This window comes from Trichomonas vaginalis, chromosome I (assembly GCF_026262505.1).
Source record: "Trichomonas vaginalis G3 chromosome I, whole genome shotgun sequence".
Classification (NCBI taxonomy): domain Eukaryota; phylum Parabasalia; order Trichomonadida; family Trichomonadidae; genus Trichomonas; species Trichomonas vaginalis.
In genome coordinates, this window is record NC_067203.1 from 21,999,091 (window position 1) to 22,023,849 (window position 24,759).

General features: G+C 33.2%; 8 protein-coding genes and 3 pseudogenes across 11 annotated transcripts, besides 5 other annotated features; 3 read left to right on the plus strand and 8 right to left on the minus strand.

Annotated features, from left to right (window-relative positions):
* Window positions 1-247: 247 nt before the first annotated feature.
* TVAGG3_1028800 lies at window positions 248-666 on the plus strand (annotated as a pseudogene). The gene has a single exon. A coding segment is annotated over exon 1 (419 nt).
* Window positions 667-739: 73 nt separating this feature from the next.
* TVAGG3_1028810 lies at window positions 740-1,134 on the minus strand (annotated as a pseudogene). Its single transcript has one exon. A coding segment is annotated over exon 1 (395 nt).
* An 86-nt stretch (window positions 1,135-1,220) lies between these two features.
* Window positions 1,221-10,037: a mobile genetic element.
* Window positions 2,501-3,394, minus strand: TVAGG3_1028830 (KilA, N-terminal/APSES-type HTH, DNA-binding family; the record flags this gene model as incomplete). Its single annotated transcript, XM_051255115.1, has 1 exon — window positions 2,501-3,394. The coding sequence occupies one exon, from the start codon at window positions 3,392-3,394 to the stop codon at window positions 2,501-2,503; it is 894 nt and encodes a 297-aa protein (XP_051080689.1).
* On the minus strand, window positions 3,485-3,895 carry TVAGG3_1028840 (organellar and viral DNA polymerase type B; the record flags this gene model as incomplete). The annotated part of the gene is made up of 1 exon (XM_051255116.1): window positions 3,485-3,895. The coding sequence occupies one exon, from the start codon at window positions 3,893-3,895 to the stop codon at window positions 3,485-3,487; it is 411 nt and encodes a 136-aa protein (XP_051080690.1).
* TVAGG3_1028850 (organellar and viral DNA polymerase type B) lies at window positions 4,619-5,235 on the minus strand (the record flags this gene model as incomplete). Its single annotated transcript, XM_051255117.1, has 1 exon — window positions 4,619-5,235. A coding segment is annotated over one exon (617 nt), but the record flags the coding sequence as incomplete, so codon positions are not given.
* On the plus strand, window positions 8,450-8,968 carry TVAGG3_1028860 (uncharacterized protein; the record flags this gene model as incomplete). The annotated part of the gene is made up of 1 exon (XM_051255118.1): window positions 8,450-8,968. One exon carries the CDS (start codon window positions 8,450-8,452, stop codon window positions 8,966-8,968), a length of 519 nt encoding a protein of 172 aa, XP_051080692.1.
* A 1,325-nt stretch (window positions 10,038-11,362) lies between the features above and the next one.
* Window positions 11,363-11,725, minus strand: TVAGG3_1028870 (uncharacterized protein; the record flags this gene model as incomplete). Its single annotated transcript, XM_051255119.1, has 1 exon — window positions 11,363-11,725. The coding sequence occupies one exon, from the start codon at window positions 11,723-11,725 to the stop codon at window positions 11,363-11,365; it is 363 nt and encodes a 120-aa protein (XP_051080693.1).
* A 1,439-nt stretch (window positions 11,726-13,164) lies between these two features.
* Window positions 13,165-13,245: a mobile genetic element.
* A 2,483-nt stretch (window positions 13,246-15,728) lies between these two features.
* Window positions 15,729-16,390: a terminal%2Cinverted (terminal inverted repeat of Maverick-1B transposon ID:TVAGG3_1028890).
* Window positions 15,729-21,139: a mobile genetic element.
* On the minus strand, window positions 17,119-17,766 carry TVAGG3_1028900 (uncharacterized protein; the record flags this gene model as incomplete). Its single annotated transcript, XM_051255120.1, has 1 exon — window positions 17,119-17,766. A coding segment is annotated over one exon (648 nt), but the record flags the coding sequence as incomplete, so codon positions are not given.
* TVAGG3_1028910 (protein of unknown function, DUF4106 family) lies at window positions 18,050-18,904 on the plus strand (the record flags this gene model as incomplete). Its single annotated transcript, XM_051255121.1, has 1 exon — window positions 18,050-18,904. One exon carries the CDS (start codon window positions 18,050-18,052, stop codon window positions 18,902-18,904), a length of 855 nt encoding a protein of 284 aa, XP_051080695.1.
* TVAGG3_1028920 (uncharacterized protein) lies at window positions 20,229-20,846 on the minus strand (the record flags this gene model as incomplete). The annotated part of the gene is made up of 1 exon (XM_051255122.1): window positions 20,229-20,846. A coding segment is annotated over one exon (618 nt), but the record flags the coding sequence as incomplete, so codon positions are not given.
* Window positions 21,140-24,244: a mobile genetic element.
* Window positions 21,912-23,718, minus strand: TVAGG3_1028940 (annotated as a pseudogene). The gene has a single exon. A coding segment is annotated over exon 1 (1,807 nt).
* Window positions 24,245-24,759: the final 515 nt, after the last annotated feature.

The window sequence follows — 24,759 nt, forward strand, 5'->3', positions numbered from 1 at the left end:
AAACATTGTTAGAAGCAAAACAAGAGTGTATATGAACTGTTCATAGATGAAACTGACTTTGTGTCATTAGATGAAGGTCATTGTACGATTCGTATAAACAATATTGTCAAGAATATGGTTATATGGCAGCTTCTAAACGAACATTCTTGGCAAATGTCAAAAGTCTTTTAGATGTTCAGAATGGTGTAATACAAAGAAAATTTTTCTGAGTAAATTTTAAAAAAATATTTTTTATCCGATAGAAAAGATGACGAAATTCATCTCAGTAAATAAGTACATGACAGAAGTCAAAGATAAGTTAGCTCCATTCGCATATTTGAATGTTTACTTCTACAATTTGAAAAGTCTACATTTGACAAAATTTGGAACATTGCACCAGTTAAGTTTGCTGTTGTTAGAAAAAAGTGGTGCAACTTTTGAAGACTTATACATTGACGGTATGTGACAGTCAAAGAAAATTTTGACAGAAAGTTCTCAAAACTCGAAGAAGGTAAAGCATACAAACTTGTTATACCTTATGAACCAAAGAAAGCAGACGACTATGAATATTATGAGTCTAAGATAGTTGAAGTTCAAGGTAAAATTGGGTAAAAAGATTTAGAGTCTAAGCCAGTGTTTACTCCTAAAGAGGAAAGAACATTGACATTGACCCAGAAAATGTTCTAAAAATAAAATTTTATTTTTTACATGTCAAATTTCTTTTTCTCTGGAACTGGTTCAGGTTCTTTCTTCTCTTCTTCTACTTTCTTTTCTTCTTTTCTCTCTTCTTCTTTTCTGGTGGAGTTATGTCAAATTTGGCGCAACCATATTTATGTAAAAGTTCTTTGTCCTTTAATAGCTCATCTATTCTGTTTTCTATTTCATCTTCAAGAACAGCGCATGTGTCTTCTTTGCATTCTAAGAAGTTTTGTTGGACTTTCATCTCTCCAAGAGGCTCATCTCTGTCAACAAGTCTGTCATTGACAAATTTTAAGACTGCTCTGCTTAATTTTTATGTTCTTGTCATATTCCCAGAAACAGAACTTTAGAAACAAATTCACCTTTCTTGTTTACACTATGTAAGATTTTATGGTCGACAGATGTTTTAGAGTCAAAAAGCTTGTCTCGAATATAGATAGCGAAATCACTAGACATTTTCTAAAAGATAAAAATTTTAATTTTTCTAAAAATATGTTAGAAAAAAAAGTTTGCTGACATTGACAAGAAATTTGAGAATGTTTTTAAACAAGAACAAGAGGAAGTTAGAAAATGCTCAGATAAAGCCTATACATGAAAAGTTCTTATTTGCTCAGAATGGTATAACAGGTCTAATCGCACCACCTGGGTCGGGTAAGACTTTCACTTATCTTAAAATGGCTGCACAACAACAAGAACTAGATGAGAAGAACCCATTCTATGAGTTAGTTGTTATTTGTTCGACTTCTGGTCAATTTGACCAAACCGTCAATTCGTTCAAAGATATTATAAAGAAGTCTAAGTTAGTATGTATAAAGGATACTGAGTTGTTAGATTGGCTAAAGAAGTACCAAAGAAGAGTTTTGAAGTATAATGCTATAAATGAGTATATAAATTCTAAGTTTAAAGACCCAAATGAGGAAATGCAGAGAATATTAGAGAAGAAACACTTCAGAAACAAACAGAAAGAGATAGAATACATTTCGAAGAAATTGCAATCTTACGATTGGAAGACATACCCTCATAGATGTCTTCTTATCTTAGATGATTTCGCCTCTCATCCTTTGTTAAAGAATAGAGAACAAGACATGTGTCGAATTCTTAAGAAGCTCAGACACTTTAACATCTCAGTCGTAATATGTGTACAGACAGCCAAGAGTTTAAGTAAGGATGTTAAAAGAATACTTACTGACATAATACTTTTCCCCGGATTGTCCGAAGACGATTTCATGGAACTTATGAAAGAGTCCATGGCAGGTAAGTTTGACAGACATGAACTATGGGAGAAGTACAAAGTCATACAAGACCCTCATACTTCTTTCAGAATTCATATCTACGCAAACAAAGTTCAAATTGTAAAAAGTCAAGCTTGAAAAATGTAAGTGTTTAGTCTTAGTAAGTCTGTTGTGGTGCTGGGGCTGTCGGTTCTTCTGGCTTTGGAAGGCATTCAGGAAGAGGAACGTCAGTCATCCGTTTGTGTCCTGTCGGAAGGAAAAATTTTTCCTGTTGGAAGGAAGAGTTCTTCCTGTCGGAAGGAAAATTTTTTCCTGTCGGATGGAAAATTTTTTTCTGAAGTTCGACCAAAAAGTTCTCAATTTTCGAAAATTTGAATGGTTTACGGACGGACAACTGGAAAATTTTTTCCTGTTGGAAGGAAAATTTTTTCCTGTTGGAAGGAAAATTTTTTCCAGTTGTCGGGAAAAATTTTTCCTGTTGGAAGGAAGAGTTCTTCCTGTTGTCGGGAAAATTTTTTCCTGTTGGAAGGAAGGACTCGGAATGCCAGAAGGATTTGACGAGGCAATTGCTTGAAAAATAAATGGTTCATTTACTCTGCTTGTTTGAAGTTGTCAAAATACTCTGTTATTTTTTCCTTTAACAATGGCAAATCTTCTTTGAATGTAAGAATTGTACAACCTTTAATATCATAGTGTGTTTGAGGTAACGTATCTTGAACTATTTGTTTCACATCTTCATTCGGTGTCATTGAAATCGGTAAGTTTTCGCGATAGAACCAATTTCTGTCAGATTTGTAAATCTTAGCAAGGTCGTAAAAGCTTTTGTTGTTTCTTCTGACTAAATGCAACATAACCATATCTTTATCTTCTTCATTTTCCATCTCTTCAGTATAAATCATATACTTATAGTTCTTTTCCTTTCCTTTTGGTACCGAACGTGGTATTCTTTTCTGAATGCTTTTGTCTTTTGCTTCAAGCTTGTTCTCTAGCTCTTCACGTTCTTGTCTATGAATTTCGTCAAGAAGTCTGTAAATATACCAAGCATAACGAGGCGAAGCCCACATTGCAACAGCATTTACAAGAAGTCTATGTACATAATATCCTCTCAAACCGTTTGGCAATTTTTTACGATTTTCATAGAGTTTTGGCGACCCCGAAAAAAGTCGGGCTCGCTGTTCTTCACTGTTTTCATGAGTTTTAGGCGACCCCGGTTTTTTACCTACTCGCTGTTCTTCACTGTTTTCAGAAAAAAGTCTGTCTCGCTGTGCTTCGCTCAAAAGTTCTTGTGTGCTTTGGTTTTTGAACCAATCGTCTGTATGTTTGGTATCTGGAGCATAACATGCTGTCAAAATACTTTGCATTTGGTACATATCGTCTTTGACCGAACGAATGAGACGGAGTTGTTTGTTAAACTGAACCCACTCATATTCTTCACTTATAGCTTCATGAACTATAACTGTTGTTGTGTTCTCTGTTGTTGACATATCTGTCTTTACATACAAAATAAAAAAATAAATAAAAATAAAACTAACTTTATTTTTTCTATCTTTCACAAAAGACCAAAAATAAACGCTTTACATGTATTTTTCAGCAACTTCGTCAAATAATTTTATAGCTTTATCTATCTCATCTACTTCAAACGTTTCTTTACCTTTTATGGGAGCACCATACATTTTCTCAAACTTTTCAAGTAGTTCTGTTTCTGCAGCTCTCATATCATTAACAAACACAACCTTGACTCTATTGACTGTACTGTCATATCTTTGAGTTATATTATATGTTCTTCCTATCTTATATCTCTTTGTATTGAAGTCCTTCGGTTTCTGAACGATGTAAAGTAAGCCTTCACTGCAACGTTCTGAGTCGAATGAACCATATGTTATGAAGTTATATCCAACAACTGGGTCTAACCATAACAAAACTATTGGTATAAGACTTTTGTCGATGAGATATGCTGCAGTTCCATAGAATCTTACCGATATCATAAGCTCAGGATTTCTTGTCAAAATTTTCTGAGTTGAAGCATTTCTAACCCAGTCCTTTGTTTTCTTTCCAGATGGAAATATAATGTCTGACAAAGAATATTTGTTGTATTTCTTTGAGTATCTTACGTTTAAATCACCTATTCTAACCAATTTGGTGTCATTGTCTATCTTTCCAACTGTTTCAAACTCAATGTTTGACATATCTGTCTTTACATACAAAATAAAAAAATTTGTTAGAAAAAAACTAACTTTATTTTTTCTATCTTAAGGAAATTCTTGCGATTTTCGTACGGAATTCAGCAAAAATAATGTTTATGTTAGAATGTTAGATCTAACATGTTTTCTAACACGTTTTCTAACAAGCCCTAAAAATTATTTTACTCAGAATTTTGTTGCTGAATTCAATAAAAATATATTTTAGGTGAAGAGGTGACATCTCACCCGTTTTCTCACCTGTTTTCTCACCTGTTATTTTATAACCGTTTTACATGAATTGTACGATGTATATTTGAAATCTTAAACAGTTTCGTAGCTTCTATTTCTTCTTTTAGTACATCGAATGTTTTAACGATACCGAAAGTTTTCTTATACTTCTTCTTGACGTCAGATAGAAGGAAATCTTCTGCTGTTGGATAGTTTTTGTTCAGAAATTCTAACATGTTCATTTTATTTTCTGCTGGCTTTTCTGCTTCTTTCTTTAAGTCTGCATAGTCGTTTCGCATACGTTCTATCTCTTTGACGGAGTAGTTATATTTCCTCATTGCTGCTTTACATTTAGAACATTGCGGGTTCATTTTTGCGTTATATTCTGAAACCTTACCTGCTAAAACAACTAAGGCGTCAATGGTTTTCTTTAAATCTGAAGCAGTTGGTTTTATCTGTTCATTCCATACCTTACCTCTTCTATCTTTATCTCTTATCTGCCATACACATTCTGCAACTAACGAAACAAAGTTGTCGTAGGTCTTAAATTCTTCGGATTTATATATGTCAGAAACATTCTTATAAACCATGTCGCAATCTTTGTCCATAACTTTATGGTTGCAATGAAAACCAAGGAATTCATAATTTACCTTTCGTATGAACTTCTTTATTTCTACTGAGTCAGTTGGTTTCACTTCAATTTCGTCGAATTCAGGAATAGTGAGTTTTTGTTGTTGGATTTCAGGCAATTTGGGTAAATGGTCAATAATGTCCTGCATTTCATAAAGATACTGTTCATTTGTTTCATCTTTCGCACTACAGTCTAAATTACTTGTTAACAGTTCTTGCTTTATCTTCTGAATTTTTGTTTCGAAAGTATATGAAGAAGGAATGAAGTTTTTCATTTCTACCAACATTGACGTAGGATTCATAACTAACGAGTTTGGTGCTGTTGTTTGTATTGTTGTTGTGCCGATTGTTGAAATCATATTTTTTATACAAAATAAAAAAAATAAATAAAAATAAAGTTAGTTTTATTTTTTATTTCGGGAAAATTCATGAGGTGAGAAAACAGGTGAGAAAACAGGTGAGATGTCACCACTTCACCTAAACATTATTTTTGGGTCATTTACGCTCATTACGATGAAGTTTCGACAAAACATGTACGATGAAATCATGACAAAACATTTACGAAGAAGTCTTGACAAAACATTTACGAAGAAATCATGAAAATTCATGAGGTGACAAAACATATACGTTCATGTTTGACAAAACATTTACGAAGAAGTCTTGACAAAACATTTACGTTCATGTTTGACAAAACATTTACGATGAAATTCATGAAAATTCATGAGGTGAGAAAAGAGGTGAGAAAACGGGTGAGATGTCACCTCTTCACCTAAAATATATTTTTACTGAATTTAGCAACAAAATGAACGAGGTCAGGATGTATGTTGCTGAATTCATTCATAACACCCTTTGTAAGCTCATAAAATGCTTGTTTTGAGGTCGAGCCACTTTTGGCTCCACCGTATTCTTTCAACCTGAAGCATTTAATATATGTAAAAATATATTGTTTTAAATGGTATGCCATATAGCTTCTTGAATTTGTTAAGAAGTATTCGAACGTATTTTCCATCTGTATCTCTAGTGTTTACATAAGCATAGCCTTCCTTAGTAAAATATACTTGTAATTTCCTATAGTTTACGCCGGTATAAAAGTAGAAGAGTCTTGTTCTTCGCTATAGTAGTAAAACTCAAACGTATGCTTGCCATAGTCTGTAATTTCAATTGTTTCATCTTCTAGTTCGTCGACAAATTCGAATACAATATCTCTAAATTTACCTTTGTTCTTATTGTTTTCAGAATAAGTGACCCAACGTAAGTTTTCAAGTCTATTGTCGTTTCTATATGGTTTATATGGTCTACAAAAGGTAAATTGTTAGGATTCAGTATAAAATGAGTTGCAATGACAACATGTTTAAGATAGTGTTTTCCACCCATCTTCATATCAGCAATATCCGTCATTTCGCTCCATTCGCTTAAAACTCTTTTTGTCTTTTTGTTTCTGACTTCAAATGACTCACAACAGTGAATTTCATATTTCTCATCTAACAAACAAGTTTCCCAACGGTCTTCTCCAACAAACTCAGCGTACATTTCAAATAAAATAAAAAAATGTCACTTTTTTAAAAAATAAATTTTTTTTATTTCATGCAATGTTTAACACATCGAAAGGCATGTTCATAAGACGTTCTTCTTTCTAACCTCTCTAGTCTGTTTGGATAATTGGCACGTGCTTGTTTCCAAATCCATTTCGTAGCGAAGACCAGACAATTTGTCATAGACTTTTATGGGTCTTCCCTTCCTATATTTAAAATTCTTCGAAACTCTCTCAACCATATCTTTGTAACTCTGCTTTTTATTCTAGCAGACTTTCTATCCATTCTATATGGGGGCATTTTTTATAAAAAATAAAAAAATATTTTTTTCTTTACTTTACATAACCTGCCTGCCATAAGTCTTTGACGCCAACCCATACCAGCTAATGAAGGTTGACTTGGTTTAGTTTGGAAAACTAAACTTTGGTTTTGGTTTATCTTCAGTTTTTGGTTTTTCTTCTTCTATCGGTTTTTTCGTCACTTTTCGGTTCCGCTGACTTTACCCCACCTGCAGGAACAGTTGTGTCGTCAACATCTTCATAAATATCATATGCCATTTGTTTTTGTTTTCCTTTCAACTTTTTGTGTTTGTTGTAAAGTTTAGAATATTTCGACTCTAAGTCAATGAGATGTTCTATAATGAACTGTTTGGTCAGTGAAGTAAACTTTTCCATCTGTTGTCTCGAAAGCTCCTTCAGACTTCAATATTTTATTTGTGAGAGTCTGTTTCTTTTTTGAGATACTAGCCGTTCCATTTCTATGAAAAGTGACTTTATAGTTAGGGTTTGTATTTCCAGACCTGGCACTTTCTATTATTGAATTTTTCTCTTCATCTGTAAGTTCTTTGACAGGTTTTGACAATGGTTCTGAACTTTTTGTTTGTGGTGTCAAATCTACCGTTTCAACTTCTTCGGTCATTTCATCTCAGTAAAAAATTTTAGTTTGGTTTGTTTTCAACTGGTTGTTTAGGTTTTTTAAGTCGGTCTAAAACTTCCTGAGGTATAGGAAGAACTTGACAAACACGTGGTGTAACTGCTGGAAGTCGACAAATCCATCTTGAACCCATTTGTCTCAATGCTGTATTGTTCATTTCATCTCAGTAAAAAAATTTTACATTCCCCAAGTTTGAGGTGGTTGCGGTTGGTTATTGTTTACCCACTGTTGTGCATGGTTATATCCTCTGTTAAAGAATCTTTCACCTTGGTCCATATAGTGTCCTGCTTGGTTATAGTAGTCATTTGCTTTGTTTAATAGTTTCCTGCTTGTCTTCCTACATTGTCCATCCATCCTTGAACTTTCCTCTTGTTTCAGGATTTGGAATAAGATTTGTTGCATCTCGTGCTACATCCCAACCTTTCTGTACAGTTTGTATAATAGGTTGTGCTTTCTCTTTAAGTATACCTAATGTACTCAAAATCTTCCTTCCAATTCCAAAAGCACCTCTAGCTATTGTTCCCACTGCGGGCAAAAATCTGGATGCAACTCCTGCTAATGCGCCAAATAAACCCATTTCTTATAGGGTAAAAAATGACGAATCCAAACAAGGACCCCTATGTTTCTAAGGCAACAAAGAAAGCACTCATGATAAAAATCTTTAGTTCAACACCAAATGCTTGGTTTATGGATATCTTGGAAAACATTCCGAGGTATAGAGAAGATGGACCACCATACTGGCTAATATTTGTTGGTCAAAACAACAAGATACTGTGAAGCCATACCATTATGGTCCAAAAATATTTTAGATGTGAAAACTGCTTTGGCAATATTCGTTGACAAATACCATCCAACAAAACTGACATCTGACTGTGAAAGTTCTTTCAAATCAGATGATATTAAAAACTATCTGCGTTCAAAAAATGTAAACCAATATTTCATTGTCGACCAAAACCATTCTGCTCTTGGTGTCATTGACGGTTGTATAAAAATGTTAAGAGACTTAAACCAACCACAAGGTGGTGAAGCAAATGAAATGTCATATGACGACAAGTATAGACACTTCTCCATGGCAAAGATGAGACAAGTTTTAAATATTTACAATAACCGTAAACAAAAAGGTTTGGGAAACCACTCCCCCGAAGAAATGAAAAACAACCCTGACTTAGAGAAAGACTATATATTTAATAATTTAGTCAAAAGAGACAAACAAGAAAGAATGCCGGGCTTCAAACTTCAGAAAGGTGACAAAGTAAAAATAGAAATACCTAAACGCGACCCATATGAAAATACTATTGACTATGACAACAATGGGAACTCGACAGGTACTCACATTCGTGTTCGTAAAAATAGAAGAAAGTATACAAGAGAATATTATGAAGTTTTAGGCAAACATGGCAAAATGTACACACTGCAAGCAGAAGATAAAACTACTATTGCCAGACCTCGTTTCAAACTTGTCAAAGTTCAAGGTGGTATACTTTCAAAGACAGTTCCTAACAAATATAAGACAACTCCTGACGAATATGCTAAAGAAGTTGAAAATGACGACTAAGCATTTCTATACCATGCGTAAACTGTCATGTAAGGTGGCATATATTCTTTACTTTGTCCCGTTGTTTGCGTATATCCTGTAACGCGATGTGTATGGTTTCCTCCTCCCTCAGTGTTACTCCAGTAACAATCTATAGCAAACTTAACGTTGTCTTTAACATCATATCCTTTACCTTTTGTCAAGCTGTGCCAATCCCAATATCTATGCTTATGCCAACCTGCTTGAGATGTACTTAAATCTATGTAGTGACTGTGTGCAGGTAGATTTTCACCTGAAATCGTTTTACTTCCACCTGTTTCCTTTGAAGAGTTTGCACAATACAAAAACCTGTCGACTATTTGAGTCCAAGTTCCAAAACCCAGAACTGTTTCTGGTCTGGTAGAGTTCATTGACGTATAAATAGAGCCTATAGGATATAATGTTTGAAGTATTTCTGTCTTTAATGTTTGAAGCTCTGTTTTGTCTGCTTTCTTGTCATATAAATCTTGAGCAGTGAATTTAATATTATGTTCATCCTTCATGACATAAACATCTTTACATCTAATGTTTCTCATCGTCGTTATGTCGTCATCCGATGTTAAACCTTGTGGAAAGTTAGGAGGTTTCCAATATAATACATCCCCACCAGTTTCTTCAACCGTTCCTTCAATACTTTCTATACCAACAGTTGTGAAGAAATCATGTGTATGGTTCTTGTCTGCTTTCTTTTCAAGGCTAACGTTTAAGTCTGTTATTTCAGAAGATGTATGTGTATGTCCAACGGCACTTTTCCTGTTTAAGGTTTCTTGTAAGTTTGTAATATCAGATATAGAATGTATATGAGTCTTTTTAGAATATTCGTTTTCAGCTCTTGTCACTTCACTTGACATTTTATTGTCAACATATGTTTTGTCTGCTAGTTCAGGATGAGTATGTTCTTTTGTTGCATAAGCATTGTTAGCTCTTTCTTCTTCTTTTGCTATTGCATCGTCTACATATTCTTTGTCAGCTTTGTTGTCAACATCTGCTTTCAAAGAAGTTCATTTATAGGTTTCTCGTTTAAAGTTCCTTTTGTTGGATTTATACAGACAGTATTGTTCTTCTTGTCTTGAAATAGAAACTCATCTGTCATTGGGTTTAATGTCAGTTTTAAGTTTCCTTCTTTCAATGACTCAGATATCTTAGAATAGTTTGAAAAGTTTGTTGTGTTCTTATTTAGAGCTTGCATAATGAGTTGTCGGTTGTGTTGTATTTCTCTTATGGAAGCAATATCTTTCGACATTTTTATTCTAGATAAAATATGCTTTCAATAGAAAAAGAAAATTCTAGAGTTGCTACAACTAAACCATTAGATGAACTTTTTACTAATGTCGGTCAAAAGTTTGAGACAGAGACCGTAAAGCATGAAGGCTATCGTTTTGACTACCCATTAAGATGGTTAAGAGACCCATCTGTCACAAAAGCTATTGGCTTTCGTAGAATAAAATTTGTGTCTGTAGAAGATAAAAGTTTTCCATTTATTGTAAAGTTTCATATAGATTATATATCTGAAGGGAAACGAAAAATGTGGGAAGAAATTGAGCTAATACAAGTTGACCTTTCATCTTCTCTACAGACTGCGTTAAAAAATATAGAAGATAAAATAAATTCATGTTATGCAAAATATGTTGATGAATATGCAAATACCGAGAGCACACTTTATGTGAGAATTGTATATGACAAACAAAATTCACAAGTGTCATTTCAAATCTACGAAAACAATCCAAATAAAGACGAACAAATATATACAGAATTCACTGCAATGTCATGGTATTATTTGCAAAGAATGTTAAATCAGAAAGTCAAACTTCCTTTAGCAAATATTTACAGTCGATATGCAAGAGATGAACCATATTTATTTAAAGATGTTTTCGACCCAGCTGCTATTATTGTTCATGCTTCATTTTCTGGCGCCCAAAACTCTTTCTTATGCTTGGCAAATGACTTTTACGAAAAACCTACAAAGTTATATGAACCGCCGAGTGGAAGTATTTCAGACTTTCAAGTATGTTTACTTACAGATGGAAAGAAAAAGAATAATTCCATTATACCATGCGTTTTACTTAGAACTTAGTTTCATATACAACTACTATCGAACGGTAAAAATATAATTTTTTAATACGGTTGAGGTGTTGGATTTGGTTGCCAACTAGACCGTGGTGCAGGTTCAGGCTGTTGTATAACAGGAGCTTGTTCTTCTGGTTCAGGGTCTTTAGGTATAATACCAACAAACTGACCTACTCTTTTACCAATATTTTTGACTCCGTTCCATACTCCTCTTCCGACAGATTTTATTCCATTCCATATACCTCTTCCAACATTTCGAAAGAAGTTTCCTATCTTACTGAAGAAACCCATTTTACTATATGTAAAAATCTAATGTCCGCCTAGTCTCTTACGTTTCCTTCTGAGTTCCATAGCATTCTTTAACTGGAGCTCATACATTCTGTTTCTCCTCTGGTAGAAAACATATTCTGGGTCAACTCCTGTGTTCGCGTCATCTGCATAAAGTTGTTTATATCCCACCTCAGGGTTTGTATAAAACTCTTTCCATCTCATATTTGCATACCATGGTGGCAAACCTAACGCAGCGTCATTTGACATGGCAGTTTGCATTTGTACATCTGTTGGCACTTGACCATAGTTTGCCATTGCAGTTTGTATTCTAACTTCATTTGGAATATTCTCTGGGTTTGGTTGTCCAGGTTGCTGTGCATTCGCTAAGTTCTGTGCGTCCATTTAATATTAGATAAAAATATCTCTTACGAGTACATATACTGAACATTTGCAGGCATTGGTTCATCTTCATATTCTCTGTACTTTTCTGCCACGTCAAATAAATAAATGACACAATGGAAAAAACCTAAAACAAGTAGTCCTATTTCAAACCACATTTACTTACTAATAAAATTTCTTTATTGTGACACTTTCTCCAGTTTATAGGACCTCTCTCATATTCTATCTTGTCATATATAAACTCATAGTCATGTATGTCCTCTAACCATCTCATAACGGTTTCCAAACCACTTTTATCGGATGTAAAGTAAAAGCATGGATGGTTATGTATAACGTCTAAAGTTTCTAAAGAGTCTCTCAAAGTCCAGTCTACTTGGTATTGAAAATCCCATGTGTTATAGAACGGCGGGTCCACTATAAAGAAAACATTTTCCTTGTCTTTATATTTTTCATACAACTCTGTCCAATGACATCTCACAAACTCTATACCCTCAATATATTTTTCTATGTCCTCTTTGAAAACATTTGTATAGTTAAGATATAAACTTTTGACATAAGTGTTTCAATGTCATGAACTCTTATAGAACCACTATATATAGTCTAGCAGATATACTATTCCAGTCTATATATTCTGCTTTTTTCAAAACCTCTCTCACATATTTTTCTTATCTAATGGTATACGTTCCATCTTACCTATAGGTATCTTTTCTTTTAACTCTTTCAATATATTGTTTGTGTCTGGAATATGTTTGAGACGGTCCATATAGTTGTCGAAGTCATTGCATATAATCTTTGAGTCTGGGAATATTATATGGCACAAATGGGATATATAGAAACTTCCACCGAACAAATCTACAAATGTTAGACCATTCGGTAGTTTCTTAAGTTCTCTCAATATAATATCTTTACATCTACTCTTATTTCCAAAGAACGGTAACGGTGGTTTTGTAAAATTCATTTATATATAATAATAAAAATGTTTTTACCCGAAAAGTGACAGAAAAGTGACAAAACATGAAAACATATATAATTTGTGAAAAGCGACACCATTAATATGATGTAAATAACAACGGTTTTGGTTTTGTCACCGGCTGGTCGGCTGGGGTTCGGTCCTCCTCTTGGGTCTTGGGCAAAATTCTTAGGGCTAGAAGGGGCGCAGCCCCTGGAAGCCCCACTACCTTTTTTTTTTTTTTTTTTTTTTTTTCCTTATATTTTCAATGTACATATTTACCATTCTTCTATATTGCAAAATAAAAATGGAATAAAAACTATCACATCCTCAGAATAATTGATAGCATCAACGGAAAGGTGACATGATATGAAATTTTACCTGTTGTATTTAAATGGTTAATCATAGTATACTAAAAGCAACAATAATGAAAGTATTCAATAATTAACAATTTCTGAAATCATAAAATGATTTTAACGCTTCTTCAGGAGAGGTTATCGATTTTGTAATTTAATCGTCGTCGTTATCGATTTTGTAATTTAATTGTTATCGTCTTTTTCTAAACGTGCATTTTTACATTAAAAGCAATGCAACTCCAAAATTAATTGGTATTAGACTTTAATTAGGTGCAGACAAACTGCAGTCCAAATATTTTTGGTGATATATGAATTACATAAATTTAGGGAAATTGAAATTATATCTTTTAATTTTTAGGAAACAGATTTATAGAATTGTTTAAGTCATCAAAATAATGCAGACTTAGGTCAATTTTCCAAATTTATCATTTGCAAGACTTTCAAGCGACTTCAAAATGTCGAAATATAAGTCCAAAAATAAAATTACGATTACAGTCTATCCTCAATTATTATCACGCTAATTATTGAGTGACCCATGCGTTCGTATGTATGTAATACCTTTTAAAAAGGAGATGAGAGAGATAAACTACATTTACAATTTAAATCTGATGTATTTACTTGTTACATTTACAAATGTAAATGTTTCTCGTAATGTTTACATTTTGTAAGTATAACAAATAAAAATGACGCACTTTTTTACAAAGTCAAATTATGCGATACAACTTTACTTGTTACATTTACAAATGTAAATGTTTCTCGTAATGTTTACATTTTGTAAGTATAACGAATAAAAATGACGCACTTTTTTACAAAGTCAAATTATTGTTCGATTTTCAGCTTGTAAACGATTAATTGTATAAAGCAATTGATATTAGCACGACATAACTGAATAATTCTAATATTGAAATCAAAAGCCCTTAAAATATCATGATATTTTAATTTCATAACAAATCTAGGAGACTATTTGATGAAAACATATCCGATGTGGGTTTTGTTGTATTATATAACTTGTTATTGACTTCTTAGCTTTCCAAATTTTTTTCGATAATGAGAAAACGAATGAAAAATCAACATTTGGTCCATTTAAAATTTGATTTGTTTACATTTTTTTTACTTTTTGAATTTCAATTTATATTTTCCTCAAGAAATACTTTAGATTTTAAGAAACTAAATCATATAATCTACTAAGAAAATATATTAAATCCTATAATACTCAAAGTTTTGTGATAAATCCGATCTTTTTTATTTTACTTTTATTATGTTTTTGCAAACTTAAGGTCCTCACTAGGTAAAACATAATACTCTTTGAAGTTAAGTATTTTCACAAAGAGAGGACCAACAATATCAAAAGATTGAATAAAGATTTGTATTATTTTATTTATTTTTAAGAACATGTTTAAGAACCCTCATTATCTCCACGAATATTGCATATTTTTCTATTCTAAGACCACCAAAATTACGTTTTAATATAGAAAATAACATATTTATGTGATGCTAAAGTCGAAGTCCTTAAAAAATTAGTGTTAAACATCCATTTATTACAAAATTGAAGAAATATGTGTAAAATATAACACATAATTTAGTTATTTGACTCAATTATTAGTTATGCAATATCAGTTGTGTTTATATCTGCGTTATATCACGAGATGCATTGAATTGTCATAATTAGATCACCGTAAATCTTATCAATTTTTGATACACTTCCGGTGAAAAATTTAGCCTTGACAATAGGATGAAATATATTGTAAAAAAATAAATTTTAGATTTTGAAGTTTATCATTTCGAATAATGAAATATAAACAATACAAATTTTCTGTCGTTTCGAGATTCATAAATGATCGGAATCTTCCAGCTCCGACTGAAATAGAACTTTCGGAAGCTAATTTTCAAGACGAATCTTCTTTATTAAGATTTATTTTGGATATCCCTAAGGATTTAAGCTTTTCCATTGACTCATATTCAATGAATCTTTTGATACATTTCATTATCGAGCAATCTACACAAAATGAAACAATATTAAAATTCACAATTCAAAACATCACTTCTTCGAATATCTTTCAAATAGATTTGATACTACTGGAAAATTTATTCGAATATTTATCGCATTATATTAACCAGATTTTTTTCATTTTTTCATTAAAATTAATTCATTTTAAAGCTTTAGATAACATACAATACCTTTATTTATCAACATTTTCCGATCAATATGATGAGATGTTACGTTTCATAAGCAGCAGTGACAATTCTCTCTATATCATCGATACATTTATTGCTTTGATTAAAAACAATATTCTTGACGTTGAATTCTTCCAAAACGCAGTTTTACTCAAGAAAGAAATTTTTTCTAGTATTATTGAGTACGAAAATCAATATTCAACTTATGCAATTGCAAATTTCTTTACAAAATTATTAAAATATTACCCAGGATATGCAACTGCTCTTCCATGTTCGGATATACTAATATCAAATTATTTCAACTTTTTTAATGACATGAATTCAATTATAAATAACGAAGATTTTGTTTATCTTCACAAATTTATAGTTTTATTTTATAAAGCAGTCGATATAACATCTGAGATGGCTTTAGAATTCATAAAAACACTTGAAATTCTGCGAAGTCTTTCTCCTCACTATTTATTTACAGAGTATGTAGTTCAGGGGTATTATTGTGTACTTCCTCTTTGTTAGTATACATATCATATGTACGGAGGCACTGCGAGTCTCCTTACCCATTATATGTGAATTTGACACTTTACAAAACCGTTAACGTATATTTTACAACACAAACGACAACACTAACTTAACCTTAAATATTTATAAAGCCGCCAACCACTTCACCTCACTAATGAAAAAATAAACGTTCTCACTTACAAAAGTATTGCAACTCCTCCCATTGCTGTGCTTCACATAACAGCTCATAATCTTCTGACTCACTTTCTTCTTCATATAGGTCAAAGTCACTGTCAAAATAAATGTTAGTAAGTTTTGACAAAGCTAATGAAACACGTTTACCGTTTGTATCGTATGCTTGTATAAACTTTCCATTCTTCATTCCTTCATAAACGCTCAAACTAACTTTACCTTTTCTCCCTCGTATCTGATAGAATGTATTTTCACGAGGAACGAAGAACAAATTCTTGAACTCATGACCGTTGTAGTTTGTTATCTCAATAGTTTTCGTCATTTATATAAAAATAAAATAAAAATAAAATAAAAAATAAACTTAAAAATAAATGATATCACCACCCTCACACGTATGAAAACATAGCACAAAAATAAATTTAGGTGAAGTGGTGAGATCTCACCTCTTTTTTACCTGTTTTTTCACCCTGTTGAATTCATTGCTTTATAACTCTCTTCCTTGGTTTCTTTTTAGTTGCTTTCTTCACGTCTGTCTCCAGCTTAACTGTCTTTCTTCTTCGTCCGTAATGATACCAGTTACTTCCACCAGTCAATGGGTCAAATGGTCTTTCGTAAGGGTTTCCATACATTCCATAGGGACCATACGGAAGAACTACTAGTGGAGAAGAAACATTTTCTTTAGTTCCATCGACTCTATTTAAATGCATTGTTTCACCTTTCATCTGGTCATTAAAGTCTTTTGCGTGTTTTGCAAACTCATCGTCCTTTCCTAAAGCATTTTCTGACTCAGTCGCAACCAAATTGGATGCTTTATTTATGAGCCCTATTTTATTTAATCTTAACTTCTTTGCAACCCAGCCTCCAATCTTCCCTTTATTTGCATCTAATGTCTTCGAAACCCTTCCTCCACTCATTTTATTTACTGCGTCATAAGCTCCAAGTGCTTTTGCTCCAAATGCTAATGCTTTTGTTCCCATTGCGCCTAAAGCTGCCCAAGCTACCATTTACCCCATATTAAAATCATCTCTCTTCAATATTATCTCATAAAAGTTCTCGTTACTGGAGAAAGTCAATGAAACATAAACATTCTCACGGGCTTCGCCCTCACCGCTTTGCGGTCTATCTAACTTCTTTCTTATATCATCTATACGCTTCAAAATGTCTGAACAATTGCTAACATCTTCTACAACAGTTATTTCATCATGAATGACCTTCAAGAACAAGCTCATTTAATATGCTATTAAAATCATCTCAATAATGAGTCCATCCTTTCCGTCTTTGGGTAGCACAACATCTTTCATTGAAGAAGGTTCGACAAGTCTTATGTTAAACTTACTGACAAAGTTTGTTATACTATAATGCTTCGGCGGCGAATACATATAGTTTGAAAGACATAATATAGATTCTTCAGCAAATTCACTTATACTGGATTTTATAACAATGTTCTCACGAGACCAAATACCACCAATTGACAATCTTGTAAGCAATCCTGCTGAACCTTCTACTGTAAACGTCGATGGCAACATTCCACGAAGGTCATCTATTGACATCTTTGAGTCACTGTATTTAAATATTTTCTTAAAGCAATCGTCATTATCTAACCATGCAATAGCTTTGAAGTTTTCATTCGAATATACATCTGCTTCATTAAATGTAAATCCTGACTTCTTTGCAGAGACGACTTTAAAATCTATTGAGTTTGTTTCAAAATTATATGCTATGGTAACTTCTGAAGGTAATGGATGTCCTTCCGCAGTCAGTTGTTCTCTCACTACCGTTTGAAGCTTTGTGTTAAAAACTTTCATGTCATCTCCTGTATCTAAGTTCACATACACAGCAACAGGGAAACTATCTTGCTTCTTTGTTTCATCATTATATCTCAAAACATTAAAGTTCTTCAATAGTATTGTTCTTCCTGCTGGAATACTTCGAACCTGTCTGATTTCAATAGCTTTCTCACCTCCTACATACTCTACCCAGTGTCTTGGATATTCATAAGTATACTGACTTTCTTGAATTTTGGTTGGTTTCATCATAACATGTTCATAGTATATATTTATACTCTTGTCAGTTAGACTCGGTGCTATGTTCTGAATATTTCTGACTTGCATTTTTAATGGAGATAAAATGAAGCATTTAATACATGACGTAGATGAAGACATGAATGAAACTACAGACAAACTTAACTCTTCTCTTATTCTTCCTTTCAGTAAGGACTATGAGTTCTGTTCAAATGGTGTTTATTTCTATTGTGGAAAGATGGGTTCAGGTAAGACATTTAACCTCATTCGTCATATACTCATAACAGAACGTTTAGGAAACGACTCTTACTATGACCAAATCATTATATCAGCAACTTCAGACTCTATGGACTCAACAGCGAAAACATTTATGTCAAAAGTTCAAGCCTCTGTCGTTAAAGTTCCAGACAGTGAACTCATTGAATTTCTTCAACGTTACATTCGACGTAAGAGGAAATATTATGCCATCGTAGAGTTCATACAGTCAGGAATGCAAAAGACTTCTGAGGATATGGAAAGAATTATTGACAAACACCACTTACGTCAATACTCAGGAGTTTACAATATGAAACGACTTACAAACTACATTCTGTCAAAACTTTCAAAATACCCCTTCAAAAAATATCCTTCAAACACTCTGCTCGTTTGTGACGACTTCGCCGGAAAAGGTTTAGTGTCAAAACCAGACTCACCATTAGCTAACATCATTACTAAAGTCAGACATTACCACTTAACTGTAGCAATACTTATGCAAACATGGAGGTTTTTAGCTTTAAACATAAAACGTCTCATAACTGACTTCGTTATCTTTCAAGGTTTCTCACGTTATGATATTGAACTCATTTGGAAACAGTCAGGTATAACATTACCTTTTGAAGAAATTTGGGAAGCATATAAGTCTCTCATCTCTCCTCGTTCATACCTTGAGATTCATATCATGACTAATACCATTAAAGTCAAAAATATTCCATGGGAACGACCAACATTGTTTTAAAGTTTAACCTTCAATTGACTGATGGTAAACAAATTCCATGCATCTCTGTCGCCATTTCTGTTAATATTTTTGCTGTCATTCATATCATCCACTTCCCCATCCGTTAGCTTTTGAGGATATGCGTTAGAATAGCTGTTCTTAAATGAAGGCTTTTCACCTTTGAGAGCATAAACTCTATAACTTTCTGCATACTTTATGTTTGAACCTCCTGAGCCATCATTGACATAAATTTTTATAGGCTTCCACCCTTTGTTCATGTTCCTGCTTCTTCCCTTAGCTCTTTTGTTCAGTAGTTCTACATCTTTATACACAGCTCCTGTCTCAGTGAATTCAACAATATTTTCATTCGTTAGCTTTACATTCAAACCCTTGTCGAGTATATTGTTCATTTCATACATATAAAAGGTTTTTATTCTATATGAAATGAGAAGCAAATCCATCTTAGCTGGTGCCGTTAATGTTCCAATTGAACCAACATCAAATGTTGACTCACGAACGACAAACAATATTGTCATAAAGAACTATAGTTCAGAGTGTTTGAAAGAAAAAGAACCAGAACTTAAGTCGGGACCTTCGGTCTTGGAGCATGGCGCCGTGAATTTAAACACAGCTTCAAACGCTAACGCTACATCAGATGTTAGGTTAGAGTATCCACCACTGGACCAAATTCTTTCAAGAGAAGCCAACGACAACCCTTACACAAATGTTCAAACAAATCCTTCAGATAACGTAGACCATTACCTTCTTCAGTTATACCAAACAATTTTACTCAAAGACGATAAGAAGCTTTTGACAAATCTTATAAGCAAGAACCAAATAATTCTAACAAAGGAGGACCTTGAAAATGTTATCTCACGAATAACAGGGAAACAATGTGTCATTGACTATCTCGACCCTGAAATCGAATGCTGTGGTCAAACGCCACCATTCATGAAAATAGGTAACATCTGCATCATTGAAACACCAGGAACTACAGGAGTTGAGTTTAAGTATAAATATTCGAACGAGTATACAAAACTTTCAACAGAATATAAACTTTGCTTGAAATATGTTTTAGTAAATTAAAGCAATTTGTAATATCTATCCAAAACTTCTTCAACAGTATCGAACTCATCTTCATAATGCAAACCTAATCTTATTGACTTGGTGCAGTTTTCACTAACACAATATTTTTCTGTTCTCTTGACTGACATAACTAACTCATTTGTTTCATCAAACAGCAACAACCAAAGTTCATGACCTAATACATAACATTCATACTTTATATTTTTAGCTCTGAGTTCTCTTGTAAGCTGTTGCATTTAATATTTTCTAAAAAGTCAACTTCAACAGTCATTCGCATTGGTGCCTTCAGTTCTACAGGCTCTCCTTGAAAGTCAACAAGTCTGAATTGCATGTCTTTCAAATTATGAGGACTAATGCGAACCCATTTACCTAAATGAGTTGCTATGACAGGAACGTTTGGAATGAACATTGAATTGACTGCATAACAGAAGGATTTATATTCTACTGAACCTTTACTATTAACTCCTGAAATGCCTGTGACATTAGCTATTTTAAACTCAATGTATAAACAATTACCATAACATACGTATGGAACAGATTTCATCTCAATTGTTTTGTCAACACTTTTCAAAGGAAATGTCATATGGTATGCACCCAAAAGAAGTTGTACTCTATGACTCATTCTTGGTATCTTAAACTCCTTCACATAACTGAACTTCAAAACTCCTGCAATAAGTTTAACATTCATTAAGTTTTCTTCGTTATCCTTGTTTATTGTAGTATTTATGAGAGCATTTAACACTCCAGCTAATGTTTCCATCTTATATTCTACATTATTGTGAAATCTTATTTCGTGCTTCTTTCCATCTATTTCAATCTCCATGAAATCTGTTTCATCTGTTATAACGAATGAAGCGATAGTATTGAAGTCAACCATTCTGAATGCAAGCGCCTCATTCTGTAGACCTAAGTTTGTTTGTAGCTTTACTGTCCCGTATTCGTTTGGGTCTGCACTTTGCAAATAGAACAACATTTTATTCTCATTAAAATATGAGTATAGCTGCATATGCGTATGAAGCTGATAGAGCTAAACGTTTATATTTTGGTCAATACTCTCTCACACTTACTGACAAATATATTGTTATCACTGATGGAAATACTGAGAAATACATAACATGGAAGGACTATGAAAAGTTTGACCCTATTTTAACTCCATGTACTATGTCATTCTAGAGATGTGAAAACTTAAATTTTATAATCCCTGGGATGCACTTTCTTCGATTTTTTTAAAATTTTTGGGATAAATTTTGACATCTTTTTTTTTGCTGGCGACCCCACCCGTTCACAAAAAAAATATCGAGCGAAGGGGGGTCGCCAGCAAAAATCGAAAATTTTTTTTGGTGAACGGGGGGTCGCCAGCGAGAACCTTAAAAATAAACTTCAGAAAAAAAATCTAAAAAGAAAAAAACGAAAAGGCCCTGGGGTCGAACTGGGGAACTTAAGGCTTATACTATGACTCTTACCACTGAACTATATTATCTGTGGATCGGTGCTTTATAAATTGTAAATATAAAGATTATCATAACGAATTAAAATATAAAATAATAAATATTACTCTTATATATTATTAGATTTTAAATTACAAAATAATAATAACAAAAAAAATATTCATGACCGGAGGTTTTAATTAATGTTTAATGAAAGAGAACGATTCATTATAAATTATTGAATGTTAAATTGTTGTAAAAACACATTGAAATATTTGTGAAGAAAATGGCTATTTAATATTGAAAAATAAATAATAACAAAATGTTTATTTCATTTAGTTGCCATTAAGATATGACGGCTATTTAACAAGTTTTTCTTGGATCTTAACCGCCTAACGTTCAAAATTAACCTTTGTGCTTTGATATTACGTTCACATGTTGCCTCCGAAGGAGATGAACATAACAAGCGTAATGCTATTTCCGCAAGGATGGATTTTTCTCCAATTCTATGCGAGATCTCTTCCCAAGCATAATTTTGTGCCTCGTCCATCAGATCGTTCTCAAAGATGTCTGATTCCTTATTGATGAACGTATTATATAACGAGAGTACAAGCGTTTTTTGTCTTTCGTTCAATCGGAATTGAACCAAAATGCGCTTGAGGTAATCTTTAGCTGCTGTTAGATCATTTTCGGCAGTCTGATGATTATCCTCGCGTACATCTTGCAATGTAAGCCTAAGTTGATCATCAGATTCGACAATTCTACGAAATGTGCCTTCATCTGTTACATCAATTACAGCGTTTGTGTTACCTTCCTCAAAAATAGAATCCATGTAAATGTCCTGTAAATCTTCTGCCGGATTTTATCAGGAATATGCTCACTTTGAAAGGAACTCAAGGGATCGGCCAAATCTTCTACTTCTTCGTTTTTAACAAACTTTCTATGGAAGTAGAACCTTCCTCTCGGCGTGAGAGAGAATGCCAAACACCATAGCCCACCAAAGTCAGAGTCCAAGGTATAGCTATCCAATGAAGATGCCAAGATGGATCCGAATGCATTATGCAAATTGGATGTCAAAAGATTGAGAGCTGATATGGCTTTACGAAGCCAAATGTAACAATTTGCCAACAATGCCTTATCCGATTCGAATACTAAGATTAGCTTTTTAAGAACAGCTAAACAATCTTTCAATTGTACGATTTTATCGTGATCTACATTTATATATTGCTTGATTTTGTTTTCGTACTTAAGAATAAAGACACATATATTATAGTCATATATCCATCTGGTGGATACATGCTGTGGACATTGTGCACCTATATCGTCAGCATGAATGCGACAAAGTTCTGCAATTCTGTGCACATCCTTTACTAAACTTTGTAACTGGTTGTTCTTGCCAGCAATATATTGATAGCTGTTGTGGATTCTGTGACACAAACAGGGAATAAGCAATATCTTGTAGTATTTTGGATCTCTGTCATGATAGAATGAATCATTCCAAGTATCTTTGAAGCATTTTAACTGTGCTGGTCCTCCGTCAACTACCACACTACCTATCTTGACTTTCCTAATGTCAATTCTGTTAAATCCTGCTGTTATTGCGGATTTATAATCCTGACTTGTCTGGCCATCCTTCATATCTATCGCCTCTACTGGGTATGGCTTCATTTGCTCCAACGGATTTGTTAAGACAAAATCAAGATTGTGGTAATCATGTGTCTTGCCTTCATCGATGGCGACACAAGTGTATGCTTTTTTGGCGAATTCGAGAACTTTAGCAAGGTGTATGCTGTTAGCAATAGCAATCATTCTATTTCGGATCTCATCACGTGTAATAGGCTTATATAATTTGTCAGCAAGTTTTTCCGGATTGATATTAGCTGACTGAAGTTGTTTGTATTTGTTCATCATTTGATATATTGTGAACATAATGAAAATCTTTGCAACATGCGTGAATTCTGGGGATGCAAATGTGTCTAAGGCAAGGTTGAACTTACCGGTAAAAATGGTCATTTCATCGTATACATTCGATAAATCCAACATTGGATCATTTGGCTGTTTACCTTTATTGTAGTAGTCAAGTAATGTTTGCTGCGATAATGCTTCTCCGGCCTGACATGTGTGAACATGAGTCTTAAGCCAGTTTTTATAATGATCCTCCCTTTGTTCTTGCATTGAACACCGGCAAACTACGCCATCAGATCGTGTCACAAGTTCATTGCATTTTACATACCACTTGGGACTACCTTCATGTTTATATCGCATGTAAACATGTTGTTTCGTTTCAAGATCGGGATATGTTGTGAACCCGACTTCTTTCATTAATGAAGTGATTTCTTAAGTTGAATAAAAACAAATTTGATTGAAATTCATACAAAATTTTTTATCATTATTATTTAAGATGCTTTTTTATGTTGAATTGTTAATTTTTTTATTTCCACCTGGGATATTTTGAATTGGGCTAGCCCAATCCCACCTCTCAATTTTCTCTCAACTGGGCAATGGGGATCCCATATAAAATGTATTGTAACAAAATTTTACATGCATAATATAGTACAATTAAACAACATTCTAAAAATATTAAATTCACATCATTTACTTGAAGATTTTATATTTTCAACAAAAATTAATACAATAATTACATTAAATTGAAGAGATTTATAATAATTATTATAAATTAAAATATTATTACTCATTAATTTGTTGAAATATTGCATTTTAGTGGTAAAAATTAAAATTTAAGTTTACATAGAGAAAAAATTTTAAATTCCAAAAAAAATTCAATTGGGATAACGATAGGGACAAAAATTTAGAATCCCCATATGCTTGGGATAAAATCACATGACTAGTCATTCATTGTAAATGGTGAAATCGTCATGAAGAACGACACAACTGTTTATAGGTCTGTATATGAAGCTCTTGAAAGCATTCTTAACTTCAATCCTTCAGGGTTCGATACAAAAACAACTCCTTCGACAATGCCATTCATTGTAAATGGTGAAATTGTGTCAAAAAATAATGAAACAGTGTATAAGTCAGTGTATGAGGCGCTGAACTATATGCTTCATTTCAATCCTTCTGGTTTTGACCCACAAATAACTTCATGTACTATGCCATTCATTGTAAATGGTGAAATCGTCATGAAGAACGACACAACTGTCTCAAAGTCTGTTCGTGATATTTTAGACTACTTGCTTCATTTGGGTCCTACAGGATTTGACCCATATACAACTCAATGTCAAGTACCATTCATAAACGACTCAGCAGAAATAAAACTCAAAACGTCAACAGTAGATGAAGCAATTGCTGACTCATTGACAAAACTTCTTGATATAATAATGAGGTTCAATACATTCAAAACAA